General features: G+C 40.0%; 1 protein-coding gene across 1 annotated transcript in view; it reads left to right on the forward strand.

The window, feature by feature from the left end:
• The first annotated feature begins 3,164 nt into the window (after nucleotides 1–3,164).
• Nucleotides 3,165–12,690, forward strand: part of slc7a11 (solute carrier family 7 member 11) — a 36,425-nt gene continuing 26,899 nt past the window's right edge. The window contains exons 1-2 of the mRNA XM_022209472.2: nucleotides 3,165–3,758; nucleotides 9,049–9,175. Coding sequence (XP_022065164.2) covers nucleotides 3,476–3,758; nucleotides 9,049–9,175 — 410 coding nt within the window. The 5' untranslated portion in view covers nucleotides 3,165–3,475. The remainder of the gene's footprint in view (nucleotides 3,759–9,048; nucleotides 9,176–12,690) is intronic.

The following is a 12,690-nucleotide window of genomic DNA, read 5'->3' on the forward strand; positions in this document are numbered from 1 at the left end:
CCCCAGAGAGACGCTGCTAACAAAGTTCAGAATTATCAACTGGCTGACTTTGCAGAAATTGACTTTTCTATTGGGGGGGGGGAGTAACTGTTTAGGGCTCCAATAGTCCAGTAACAACAATAAACGCATTGTTATCTATTCTAACACATACTCTGTATTACTCTCTGTGATAAATTTAATATTAGCAATATTCACTCAGATCTGTACATTTCAATGAAACAACTGCAAGCTATAACTTGGCTTTTTTTTTTTCCTGGATAGGACCACAATTAAACAAAGATGATCATGATAATTGATAAAAAACCCAAGAGTCATAGAAAAATGTCAGATAAAAAATATTCAAGGTCTTCAGCAGGAATTAGGGAATCTCACGAGAAGTTTGCTCTATTTTAAAGTTACATGGTACCTGAAACCAGGTGACTCTGTACTGATTAGAATTACAATTAGAATGGCTTTATTGCCATCATACATGACAAAAATATAAATAGCTTCCACTGGACGGAGCACAACAACAAGCAATAAGAAATAAAATATCAACATTAAATAATAGAATCAAATCTGCACATATAACAAAACAATATTAAAAATGACAACATCTGCGAAGGAGGCCAGATATATACGATATGGGAGGTAACTGAAATGAATGAGATCCAGTTGAATATGAATATGTTAGGAAATGATGTGTTGCTGTTACAGTACGTGTTTGCCCTACATTACTCTTACTGTGTTTACTGACTGCACTGGCATGTTACAGTCCATACTAAAGTACAAGGACATATGAGTTTCACACCCAGGCATATCCAAGTACATGACCCATGTACACACCAGCTATGCAAAATGTCCTATTTCTTTTCATATACTTGTTTATCTTTTCATTTTATATTCTTGGTTCTTCTTAAATGTGACATATTTTTCCTGGATTCCTCTTTGTAGCTTGGTTCTGCGCACATTGTACATACAGTGATAACGAATATAAAAGTTACACACATGTGACTGACGCACCAAAACCGGTGTTTTGGCGCGAGCTCTCGAGCGATTTCGGAACGAGATTTGCGTTCTAGCATCCTGAGATTTGGATACAGACCACAACAAAGAGCGATCGCCAGGTAATGTGGAGGTTTTCGTTCACCTCTCATCTCTAGAATGTTGTGGGACACTCATTGAGACTATCTGAGCCGGTCAGTGTGGGGAAAAAAGCACGTTAGGGCGAACTTTGACGCAGGGGGGCAAGTTGCCCCATACTTTTCACTAGCTGAGCTGCTAGCTGAGCTGCTAAGCTGCCTGCCTGGCTAAATACTGGAGCTATGTCGAAAATTAATTTCTCCATCACTCACATGTATAAAATTACATATGAAAACAGACCCCAGGTTGAAAAAAACCGAAGTTCCCCTTTACTCATCAGCTGGTTATAGCTACTGTCAGCAGTTTTTGTGTCCTTGCTGACTGTCAGCTTCTCTTTTCATTTCCTTGGTGCTGACAGAGATTTCACAAGTACAACCTCAAAACCACAGCAGACAAAACTGACGCTATTAACACTGGGATATAAGAGAGGAAAACTACCATCTGACTAATCTTTTAAAGGTGCTATCATTAAACTACACTGTTGCATTGTGTGACGGTTCCTTCATTGCCATACTGTGGCGTGTGATTAATGGTACATGCAAGGGTTTGCCATTGGATTGGTGTGGCATCAGCTGCAGTGTGGGCTTTGTGCTGTTTGGTGAAGACCACACTAAACCAGAAGGCTTCTGATTTTCCAGCTGATCACCAGTCCAGCGGTCACCTATTGGTAAAGACACTTTATAATAAGCAAATGAATGAGATCAGGAATACAAACAGCCAAAATAACTTTCCTCCATATGGTGGCTTAGCAAAGGAACTTCCACATCTGAAAAGATTCGGTGCCCTGGATTAGATCAGGACGCTTCCTGGCCTTACTCAAATTTATTTTGGCTTGACTCAGGACCTCTAAGATGTTACAGGGGAGAGGGAAGTCTGGAATAACCTGCTTAACGTGACGCCTGAATTTGGAAAAGTAAAATACAATTGATGGATTGCCATCATCATCCCAGAGATACTAAATCAACAAATGGGGATCAATCCTCTGCTGAAAATACCAATTCCACTGTGTGTCTTTCTTGTGAGCTCTTTTATAAAAAATAAAAAAAAATGTACATTTTATTTAATGTCACCAGATTCCATGAAAAGACCAAAACCAACAGTGTGTTAGTCTTTCTCTCAGTACTTTCTGACTTCTCTTCCTGTGAGGCTCAGGCGAGTTACCTGACCCTACAATGACTTAAACACATAGTGAGGCATTTTAGATGTCAACAAACGTTACTCAAAGCACAGGTAACAGTCCATTTGTTGGGGACTATTTTCAGAGGAGAACCACAAGCCTCTCAGACCTCCTGTCTTCTGGTGGTCAGCCTAGAATGGTGGTTTGATGGTGATTCGTCAAGTCACCATTCAACTATTCAGAGGCCGGTCAGGGAAAAGTTAAATCAACTTAATGTGAGGTTCATTGAAGATATTAGAAGATTCAGTTTTTCAGATGTTTTCTGGAGGAGGTAACTTGCTGAACAAATACAGCAAATTTGAGTTGGTGACACTAGAAGTGAACCTTGTAAAAACTCCACAGCACACCTTTAATCTGCAGAGGAAAACATTATTACTACCTTGAGAAGCACTTAGGCGCTGCATTTGTAATAAATGCAAATGTACTTCAGCGTTATCACATAGAAAGAGTACCAATAAATCTGAACAAGTGTGTGTGTGTGTGTGTGTGTGTGTGTGTGTGTGTGTGTGTGTGTGTGTGCTCTGAAGTGTTTGCCAACACTGTTTTTTTTACACCTCACCACAATCCTAAGTCTCTCCCATCCAAGCTTGTTCAGTTTCGGTTTCATGTTGAAATTCAGTCTGAGCCAGAACTAAAACTGGGCTGAAAACAGAACTGCATATTGAATTTTAAGAAGAAAATGGACAAAAGAGAATCTGCAGACGGAATAGTGACCAAGAAGTTTGAGCTGGCTTTAAAAATATGTTGCTGTGTCATGATTACAAACAGTGCGACTCCTCTCCTTAGTGAACCACAGCTGGAGGGAGGGACTACAGAAACCCTAAGACAGGATGAGACAGCAGTTCAGAGCAGAGTAAGCAGGAAAGATAAACTAGGAGAAAAAAGGGAAAAGTTTGCTGACATCAGAGAGGTGAAAAGCAGACACCCAGGGTTTAATGGTGAGGGATGAATGAGCAGGGCATGAATGACAATAAGAGAGAGAGAGAGAGAGAGAGAGAGAGAGAGAGAGAGAATGAGGAGGGCTGTCCCCACTGAGTTTGTAACTTTGTCTATCCTAGTCACAGACTGAGTAGACCCAAGCTCAACCTTAAGAGAGATCACAGGTCTATAACACTCCACTAGAAAGGAAAAGAAGCAAGAAAGCCTGTCTGTGTGTGTTAGGCAGGTGTTCAAAAGATGACCAGAAGGTCTTCATCTGCTCACAATGATGAGAAAGTGGCAGCAAATGGACACAAAGCTTCACAAAATGGGACTGATCCAGTTACAAAACTGCAAGATGAGGACAACAGAAAAGTGGAACTGGGGAAGAAGGTGACCCTGCTCCGAGGGATCTCCATCATCATCGGGACCATCATCGGGGCCGGGATCTTCATCTCGCCAAAGGGAATCCTGAGGCACTCGGGCAGTATTGGAATGTCCCTGATAGTATGGATCGCCTGTGGTGTGCTGTCACTCTTTGGTGAGTTGCTTCAAACATTTATCACCTGTGTATTTTCTGATCTGAGAGCACCTACGTTGAATGAGAAAGATGTTGGTGGAAGTGGAACTTCAGCTGCACACAGATTTTAAATCTAATGAGAGCAAATGTATGAAATATAAAGATAAAGCCTATAAATAATGCTAATAATAAAGTTTAAAGTATATAACACTGTATATTTGCAGCTATTAACAGTCTTCTATCTAAAAATCAGGCTTCGTGGAGACAAATCAGTGTTTGCTTCATATACATATCAGCATCCGGTTCCCACGATTCTGCTCAGACTCTGTTCCTAGAGTTTGTCTTTAGACATGCTTTTTCTAAAGTTTAAAGGTCCAGATTAAGAAATCACGATGTGAAATTCTTAGTATATGACAAGTTGATCCTGTTTCGGATTCAAAAGCAAGAGTCTTGGTAAAACATGTTCTTGCTGGTGTTGCATTTGTTATTACTATTATGTAACAATCAGCACATGTCTGTTTGTCAGCAGCATTACTCAGAAACAGACTAATGGAATTGGATAAAATTTTCAGGGAAGGTCAGAAATGACACAAGGACCACCTGACTACATTCTGGCAGTGATGCAGCTTATGGTCTGGATCCATGGATTTGTTGAAGATTTCTGTGTCATTGTGGGACAGTGTCACAGCGTCACTGTAACCATGGCAACAAGTGAACACTACATCAGCTGATTGTGATTCTACTACAAATCCACCTCTGAGGACTTATCAGGACTTATTCGTCAGAAATGATCTAAGGAACAACTGACTGAATTGTGGGGGTGTTTCTGAGTCCCATCAATTCCCGCCGCCTACGACATATTTAGGTCATGTGATCCGGTATCCGTACATAACGTACACATGCAGAACACACGCCTGTGATCAGTACAAGGTCATTTAGTTTGTGGTACATCTATATTAAATGGACACATTCTAAAATTCTGTGATTTCTGATCATCAAGAACTACTAAACAAATGCTGCATTTCTACAAAAAGTGCTGGATTTCTGCCATATGGGGAATGAACAGCCTTGGAGGAGTGCTGCTCTCTCTCAGTCCTTTTCTTGTTTCTTTTGTGACCATTATCAAAGTGTTTGCATTCTGTGCCGGTGCCCGTCACACATATTACGTCTGACAAATGTAACTGTAGAAAGTGTAAAGGAATTTAATATTTAAAAATAAGCTTATTTAAGGCCAGTTATTCCTGTTTTATATCATGGCACCTGATAGCCATCATAGTACATTATTAGCTCACAAGTAAATCATTCTCTCTCCTGTCTTAAGTGTAATAATTAACCAGCAATGTAACATTTGGTAAAGTCATGTATTTTCACATGCAACTACATGACTTTATGATTAGATAAAGTAAATCACTGCCCTTTACTGTAAAAAACACCTATATGTTGTTATTTCAGGCAACACAAACTAGCACACCGAATCAGTTTCACATAAAAAATAAATGAATTACAAGTCAAGCTGGGCTGAACATAGAGCAATAAAAACAAAGCATGGCTGTTCTTAAGTAAAGTCATCATTGAAACATCTGCAGCACATGTGAAAGATGATGAGAAAGCTCAGATTATCAGCTAACTGCCCCGGGGTCCCATACCTACAAGGTCCACATTCACTAGAGTTGTCGTTTGATAATTTGATGAACCCAGTCAACAGCATTATTATGTAACCACGAGTACCTGACCTTTAGAAGGGCCATGTGTGAAAACCTGCTTCTGATACCTTTATTACTTTGGCTTATATTGCTACAGGCAAGCTGAGGCATGGAGGGCAGGTGGTGTTCCAGTGTAGTGCAGTGCTTACTTTGTGAGTCTCTATGCTGGTGAATGATATGCTGCTAATGAAGAGATGCTTGGTGCCACATGGAAACTTGGACAGCCCCAGACACATGAACATATTTACAGTGACCAGGGGACTGAATCCATCTGAGGCTGCAGACAGGGCAGAGGCTGGAGATAGAAGAGCTTATTTACAAGATGAATGTAGAGTAAGTAGATGGGGCAAAGCTTCAAGCTGCTGCTTCAGGACAGTGTGTCCATACACACCATGGGATTAGTAAAGTATCTATCATCTCTATTTATTTACACGTGGCAGAAGCAGCCAAATGTGGCTTTGAACTGTGGTTTCATGCACCTTATTGACCTGGCCTGACAGTGCTGACTGCCACCTGTGCTGTGTGGACGGGTACTTTGACCTGGAGCATGTCAGCTGCAAAGAAATGAAAACAAACATTTTAGTTTTTTGTGGACATTGATGTAAGGCTTTACAGTAAGATAAGACAGACTTTATTGATCTCACAAAGGAGAAATTTACCGTTGCAGAGCTCTTAGGAACAAACAGAGGGGTGCAAAAAGTCATGAAAGGTGCAAGTACACGATGATAAAGATTGTAAGAAATGGTAAAATAGTAAAATATACACATCTAAGGATAGGAAACCTTTCTTATATACATTGTTTTAAAATAAGATCTTTGGAAATAGGGCTGTTCTTAACAATACTAACTATAAATAGAATATGGAAAAATATCTACTAGTGCAAAAATGGATTTAGTGCAGTGTTTACAATCACAGTAGAGGTGGTAGTGGTTGATAAAGTGTCCGAAAAATGCAGGTGTTAGCAGTTTACTCAAGGACAATATTGCACATAGTAACAACTACACAGTAGTAGTATAAAGTTGGAGTTACACCCTTGTTGTTGGGTCAGGCTGCAAACTTTTTGAAGTACTCTCATATGTCTACATTTGTCTTTGAAATAAGTTTCTGATTCTCTCTGAGAACTCTACCCACCAAGGACAATTCTAGGGTTCTGTCAGTGGTATCGGTCGCTCCAGAACCATAATATTGTTCTTTTTGAGTCACTTCGAGATGGACTTTCTTGTGTGCTCGGAGTCATTGTCTTGTTGCATAAACATTTCGTGTTTGAGCTTTAGGTCATTAAATAATGGAAAGATATTCCCCAGGAGGATTTTCTGATAGACAGCAGGCTTCATGGCTCCATCAGTAACGTGTCCAGTCATGCACACTGACCTTAACTGAGACCAGTGAGGTCTGCAGTTCTTTTGATGTTCATCTGGGTTCTCTTATGACCTGGATTAAATGTAGACCTGCTCTAGGAGAAATGTTGGTGGTTGGTCCACTCCTGAAGGTTCTCCACTGTTCCATGTTTTCTCCATTTGTGGATAATGTTTCTCACTGTGGTTCTCTGGAGTACCAGAGTCTTAGAAATGGCTTTGGAACCCTCCAGACTGATAAGTGTCAGTGACTTTGCTTCTCATCTGTTCTTGAATACAAATTGTTTCTTTTTTCACAACATGAAAACTGAAGAATTAAGAGTTGTAGTTTTTTCTTTTGTCCATGGGGGAGCTCAAGGAATCAAGGAACTCCAAAATGTCATCCTTAAACAGATTTTCTAATTTCAAAAATTAATACCCTGAATTAGGAGTACTGTGCTGTGTAGTAGGAAGGAAAAACAGACTTGCTCTCCAACCAGCTGATTGGCTCACTGATTTGTCACAACAGTTGGAAAAAATGACCCTCAGAGCAAACAGTAAAAACTACTACTATAATTAGTGGTGCAATATAACTGGGTACACTTACCCAAGTACTGCACTTTAGTATAGCCATCTTGTTGTACATTTACTTTACTTAAGCTTTTCTGTTTTGGACAACTTTCTACAGCTACTTCACTACATTTGTCAAAGCTTTAGTTACAAGTTAAACTTCTGATTACAAGTGTTTATGCACTTCCTGTCTAATGTCTCTAAATTTTGGACGTTGAAAATCTCTTGAATTTGCTGAAAATGTCATAACTTTCTAGAAATGTGCTTTATACAGTAGAGTAATGCTATAATTATTTCATGTCTCACAGCATATGATGAATGCATTTCTGTAGATTCAACTACACAGTTTACAAAGCAAATAACACTCAGCTGATACTTAAACATCGACAGCACCATATACTTTAATGCAACAGTAATATTACCGCAAAAAGGTCATATTTAACAGCACAACACTGACAGTAACGTATCTACTCGAGGATGAGTTTTCCTATTCACAAGTACTGGATTTGAGTCGGTCTTCCACCGCTGACTCTAAATTAGGATGGAGGATTTTCTAATCCTAGTACAGTCTCAGAAGATTTTTTTTCCTTGAATCTGATTTGAATCAAACTATACCGCCAATAAAAGCTACTGTACAACATCCCAGACAGGGTTTGCAGGTTGTTCAAATGTTTGGAACCACTGCTCTGAAGTTGAATAATCTTTAAATTAAGCTGAAAATGGTTCTTTGACTGAAACATTCACCTCATTTTCATAGGTTTTCACTCATCACTTTTCAAATATGAAATGTCTTCTCTTTGCATCTTTACATCGTCTTTGATTTTTCTGTCAATGTGCAGGCAGATTTTCTATCAGTCAGAGTTCCTAATGAGCCTATCTATCTGATCTTGCAATAGAATACCCACTGGAAGTGACTGCAGCGTTATTCAGCTGTCTTCTGGTTCTGTTCAGACTCTCTTTGCTCTTGGATAAAGCTGGGGAAAGATGGTGTCTTGCTTTAATACAGAGAAAGTCCAAAGTAACTTGTGACACAATGTGTTTATTTACATTCAGCTTTCTTCAGCCTCAACCAAAGTGCTTTTGTTGCCCAAACCACAGACAGAGATATGAACCTCGGTCTCTGTTCATCAACAGTCTCCCTGCAGCTCTGCTTCACTTCATAAATGCAGAGCTTCATTTACTCATAAAACCTTTCCCACTGAACATAATCCCATCAGTGATTACGTTTGTTGCCACAACATAATTGGAAAAAACCCTAAAGTAGTATATAATGTAATTTCTAGCAGTCACAGTTGATATAGCAGTGCTGCAGGAGGCCATGCTGAAGCAGTGCTGTGCCCATCTGTGTACTGTAGCATGTATGAGTATTGTAGTAGTATCCATAAATCCTTTCGTTTTCATGCTGTAATAAAAGCCTTAAGCACATTATCCTTGAATACCCTCCCTTAACCCATTCCCTTCTATCCTTAATTCCTGTTGCCTAAATTTGTAATTAAAATTCGTCCACCTAAATCTCACTTTCTTAGGTTATGGATCTGGATCCAGAGAGGCTCCCACAGCAATATATTTTGGAGATCATGTGCCCCAGGGAGAGACTGTACTTTTCTATGGATATAGCTGAGACGTTTTAAGAGCCCTGAGACTGTTCTGTAACTACCCTCTTGTTTCAGAGCCAGATCTAATATGTCACCTCTGTCACTGCAGGAGCGCTGTCCTACGCTGAGCTGGGGACTAGTATAAAGAAGTCTGGTGGACATTACACATATATAATGGAAGCGTTTGGACCTCAGATGGCCTTCGTGAGACTATGGGCAGATCTCATTGCTATAAGGTAGGTATAACAGTCTACTAAAGGTAACTTTAAACTTAGAGCTATATTAATTACTATTTCTGTATTGATGATTCATGTCATTTTGTGAAATGCTAAAGATGTTTCTTGCTGTAGAAATTTCACAGAGAATTGTTATTTCCAGCAACACCAAGCAGCTGTTTTCTAATGAACCCAGTGTATACATTCAAATAACCTGGTGAACATGTAGTGAAGAATTTAGCAGCTAAAGAAAAAGATCAGGAGTTTGTGGACATCAGAACAGAGCTAAAAGAGAGTGAACATTGGACTCAGGTGGACAGGATGGCCGTGAACAGGTTGGAGGTTCTCCACCAGTCATAGGGTTGGTAGTTTGATCCCGATCCCGACCACATGTCCTCACAGTGCCCCTGGGCAGGAAACCGAACCCCAAGTGGCCCATGTTTGCAGCAACCTGCATGCTGGTTCTGCTGCCATCAGTCTATGAGTGTGGGAAATGTGAAGCACACTCTGTAGACCCTGTTATAGACTGTTTACCATGAACACACATCCAAATAAAAGCTTCTGTGAAGGGTCTGATGGACACACACATTAACCAAGAGAAGTCCATGTGCTGTGTACCTGTCAGCTGGACTTACAGGTCTGTCGCCTCCCAAATGCTAAAATAAATGCAGCTTAAATAGCACAAGCTAAAACTGATCGTGTTACAGCTTTTTTTTTTTCCTTTTCTTGTGAATGTTGGACTTCTCTGGACTCAATTAAAAAGCTCTTGGACAAAGATTAGTTGAGGAGAAAAAAATTGGCCTGTGTGGTATCTATGTACTTATACCTGAATACCTTCCCAACATTATATTATATTTTACAATGAGAGGGTACTTGTAAAGAAAATTTTTCGACAAGCCTTGCAGGAATGAAATACCTTGGACCTTTATTGTGTTGTTCTGCTGCTGAATGCATGAAATAACAAAAACCTGAATAATCCCTCCTCAATAAGCCCTCAGGCTATCAGATAAAGAAGCATCCTTTAGTTAAATGTGTGTAGAGCTATCAGAAGGGTTCATCTTTTCACCAAGGAAGTGAGAATACCTTTGGGCTTGGCAGTAAGACAATCTGCTGTTCTCTACCTTTGGAGAAAGACTTTGGAAGAGAGGAAAGCATTACATGGAACATTTTCCTGAGACACCATTTATCTAAGAGGGAGATAGTCCACATCATCGAAGCCTCTTCTCTTGTGTAAATGAAACACGGCATGCAGTAATATGTGAAAGTGTATACGTGACAGAACATTAGTGCATCTTGTCTATTAGTCACAGACTTATTCTATCCTGTCAGGCTCTTGATGCTGAGAATCATTTTGTCTGACAGTCAACATTTATCAGACTGTCAGTTTGAGCCTGTTCTCGGTGACGGCTGTAATTCTTGGCTGTTTGATAGATTTGGTTCCTGCCTCATTTCTGCAGTAAAGATGCAGGGAGATTTTATGAAATTGTTTTTAGACGTCATAAATTTATTTCCTCAGTTGCGGCAAAACACATTAGAGGCGCCTTCAGAGACTCCTGCAAGCTAAAGTTGGCAACCAAACACTTCTAGGGCTGACTGACCCTGAAAGACTCGGTTTGAACAGACTGGAAACGCTGTCTGTCTGCTCCTCCATCTGCTTGGAACTGACCTCTAGTAGTGCAAGTTGTGCACTCCAATACATCACTTCAATCAAGCATCTCTGTATGAATTTACTAGGAAAAAGAACATTTGTATTTGACTGTACCACAGCACAGTCTCGTCAACATTTTGACTTGTTTTTAGAGCTTCATAGAAATCAGTTGTGACCATGTAAGTCCATCTTTACAGCAGTTGCCATCCTCCATGAAGGAACAACCTACAACCCTTCCAGAGCCACATTTCAAGCCTGTAGTGTGAGAGCTGACTCAAGGGTAGGCACCAAAACATATGGCATGTGATTCAGAGCATCTGTCAGACTGTGTTTTTATTTTTTATTTGGGCCTGTTAGGCTTTATTGTATAGGACAGTGGAGAGAGACATAAACATGGGGAGAAGAGTGGGGGGAGGACCTGAAGCAAACAGCCATGGGCTGTTTATTGGTCGCCCGCTCAACCAGTTGAGCTACTGGGACGCCCAGAGACTATGTTTTTTTTACAGATTTCCGCACAAGTCTCTACCGGTCTCCCTCTGACCTTGTATAGGAAACTGAGTTTAGTTTAGACAAGAGAGGTGAGAAAATGCTCCATGCACAGCTCAATGTGTATATGGCCAAGGCGAAGCAATACAAACAGTCTGGCGGCTATCCTGAGCTGCCCAATTTATGCTACCCCCAGGCAAGAGGGACTGAATGAAACCATGGGAAATGAACAGAGACAGAGAAGGAGAATGAAAACAAGAATAAGAGGGACAAAGAGAGATTTCCCTGGCTGCTGTGGCTCAATGGCTGCTGTGGGAAATGAAGAGGGAAATACTGATGAGCCATAAGATGAGCCTGTGGGACTGGCCAACTTTTATTCATTCTTATTAAAGCCAAGTCTATAGACTGTCCACCACACCAGGAAGTGATTATGGGATGGTTTGTCTACAAAGCTGTTCATCTGATGTTACACACATCCTCCCATCTGCAGCATAATACCTGCTACAACTGAATACTTCAAAAGGTGGTGTAACCCTAACCTAACCCTAGAGCCTATCTATCTATCTATCTATCTATCTATCTATCTATCTATCTATCTATCTATCTATCTATCTATCTATCTATCTATCTTTGAAGAAAAACATATATTAGTCTTGGGACCTGATTAAATAATGATCTAATTAATTAGAGGCTTTCTAATTAGTTAATTACGATCAATCACATTTTACCAAATATCAATATTTGACACAATAAAGAAAGTTTTTCATTTCGGATAAATGTTGGTTGACGACTGAATGGATGAATAGACATATACGTGAACTTAAACAAAAAAATGTTTGTTTATTTCTGTTTCAATCAATCAGAGTTTATTTGTATAGCACTTTTCATACAAAAGTAGCACAAAGTGCTTAACAATTTAAAAACAAACAATAAAAAACAATAAAAAGACAATGGCCCACATCCCTCCCAAACCCTGCCCCACAGCATACTTCCTAAGAACACACAGACATACACACGCAGACAGTCAGACACACACGCACACGCACACTATTGTAAAAGAAATAATAGTGTGTATTGGTTGAGAGCAGAAGCACCAGAAAGAGGAAACACCATCAATGAGAGTCGCCTGCACCCGGGGCAGCAGCAGGCCCCATCAGGGCCAACAGGCCAGCTAGCTCCAGGGCCATCAGTCCCTGGCCCTGCCAAAGCCCCAGATGCAGACGACTCCCCACTGAGGAAACACTGGAATCTAAAATAGGCGTGTTAAAAATAACACGTAAAAACTAAAAATTGAAGAATAAAATAGCTACTAAAAGATAAAGAATAGTAAAATAGTAAATAAATAGTAAAATAAATCATAAAATAGATAGCAAAATAAATACTAAAATAGTGAAATAATAAT

Source organism: Acanthochromis polyacanthus, chromosome 10 (assembly GCF_021347895.1).
Source record: "Acanthochromis polyacanthus isolate Apoly-LR-REF ecotype Palm Island chromosome 10, KAUST_Apoly_ChrSc, whole genome shotgun sequence".
Lineage (NCBI taxonomy): Eukaryota > Metazoa > Chordata > Actinopteri > Pomacentridae > Acanthochromis > Acanthochromis polyacanthus.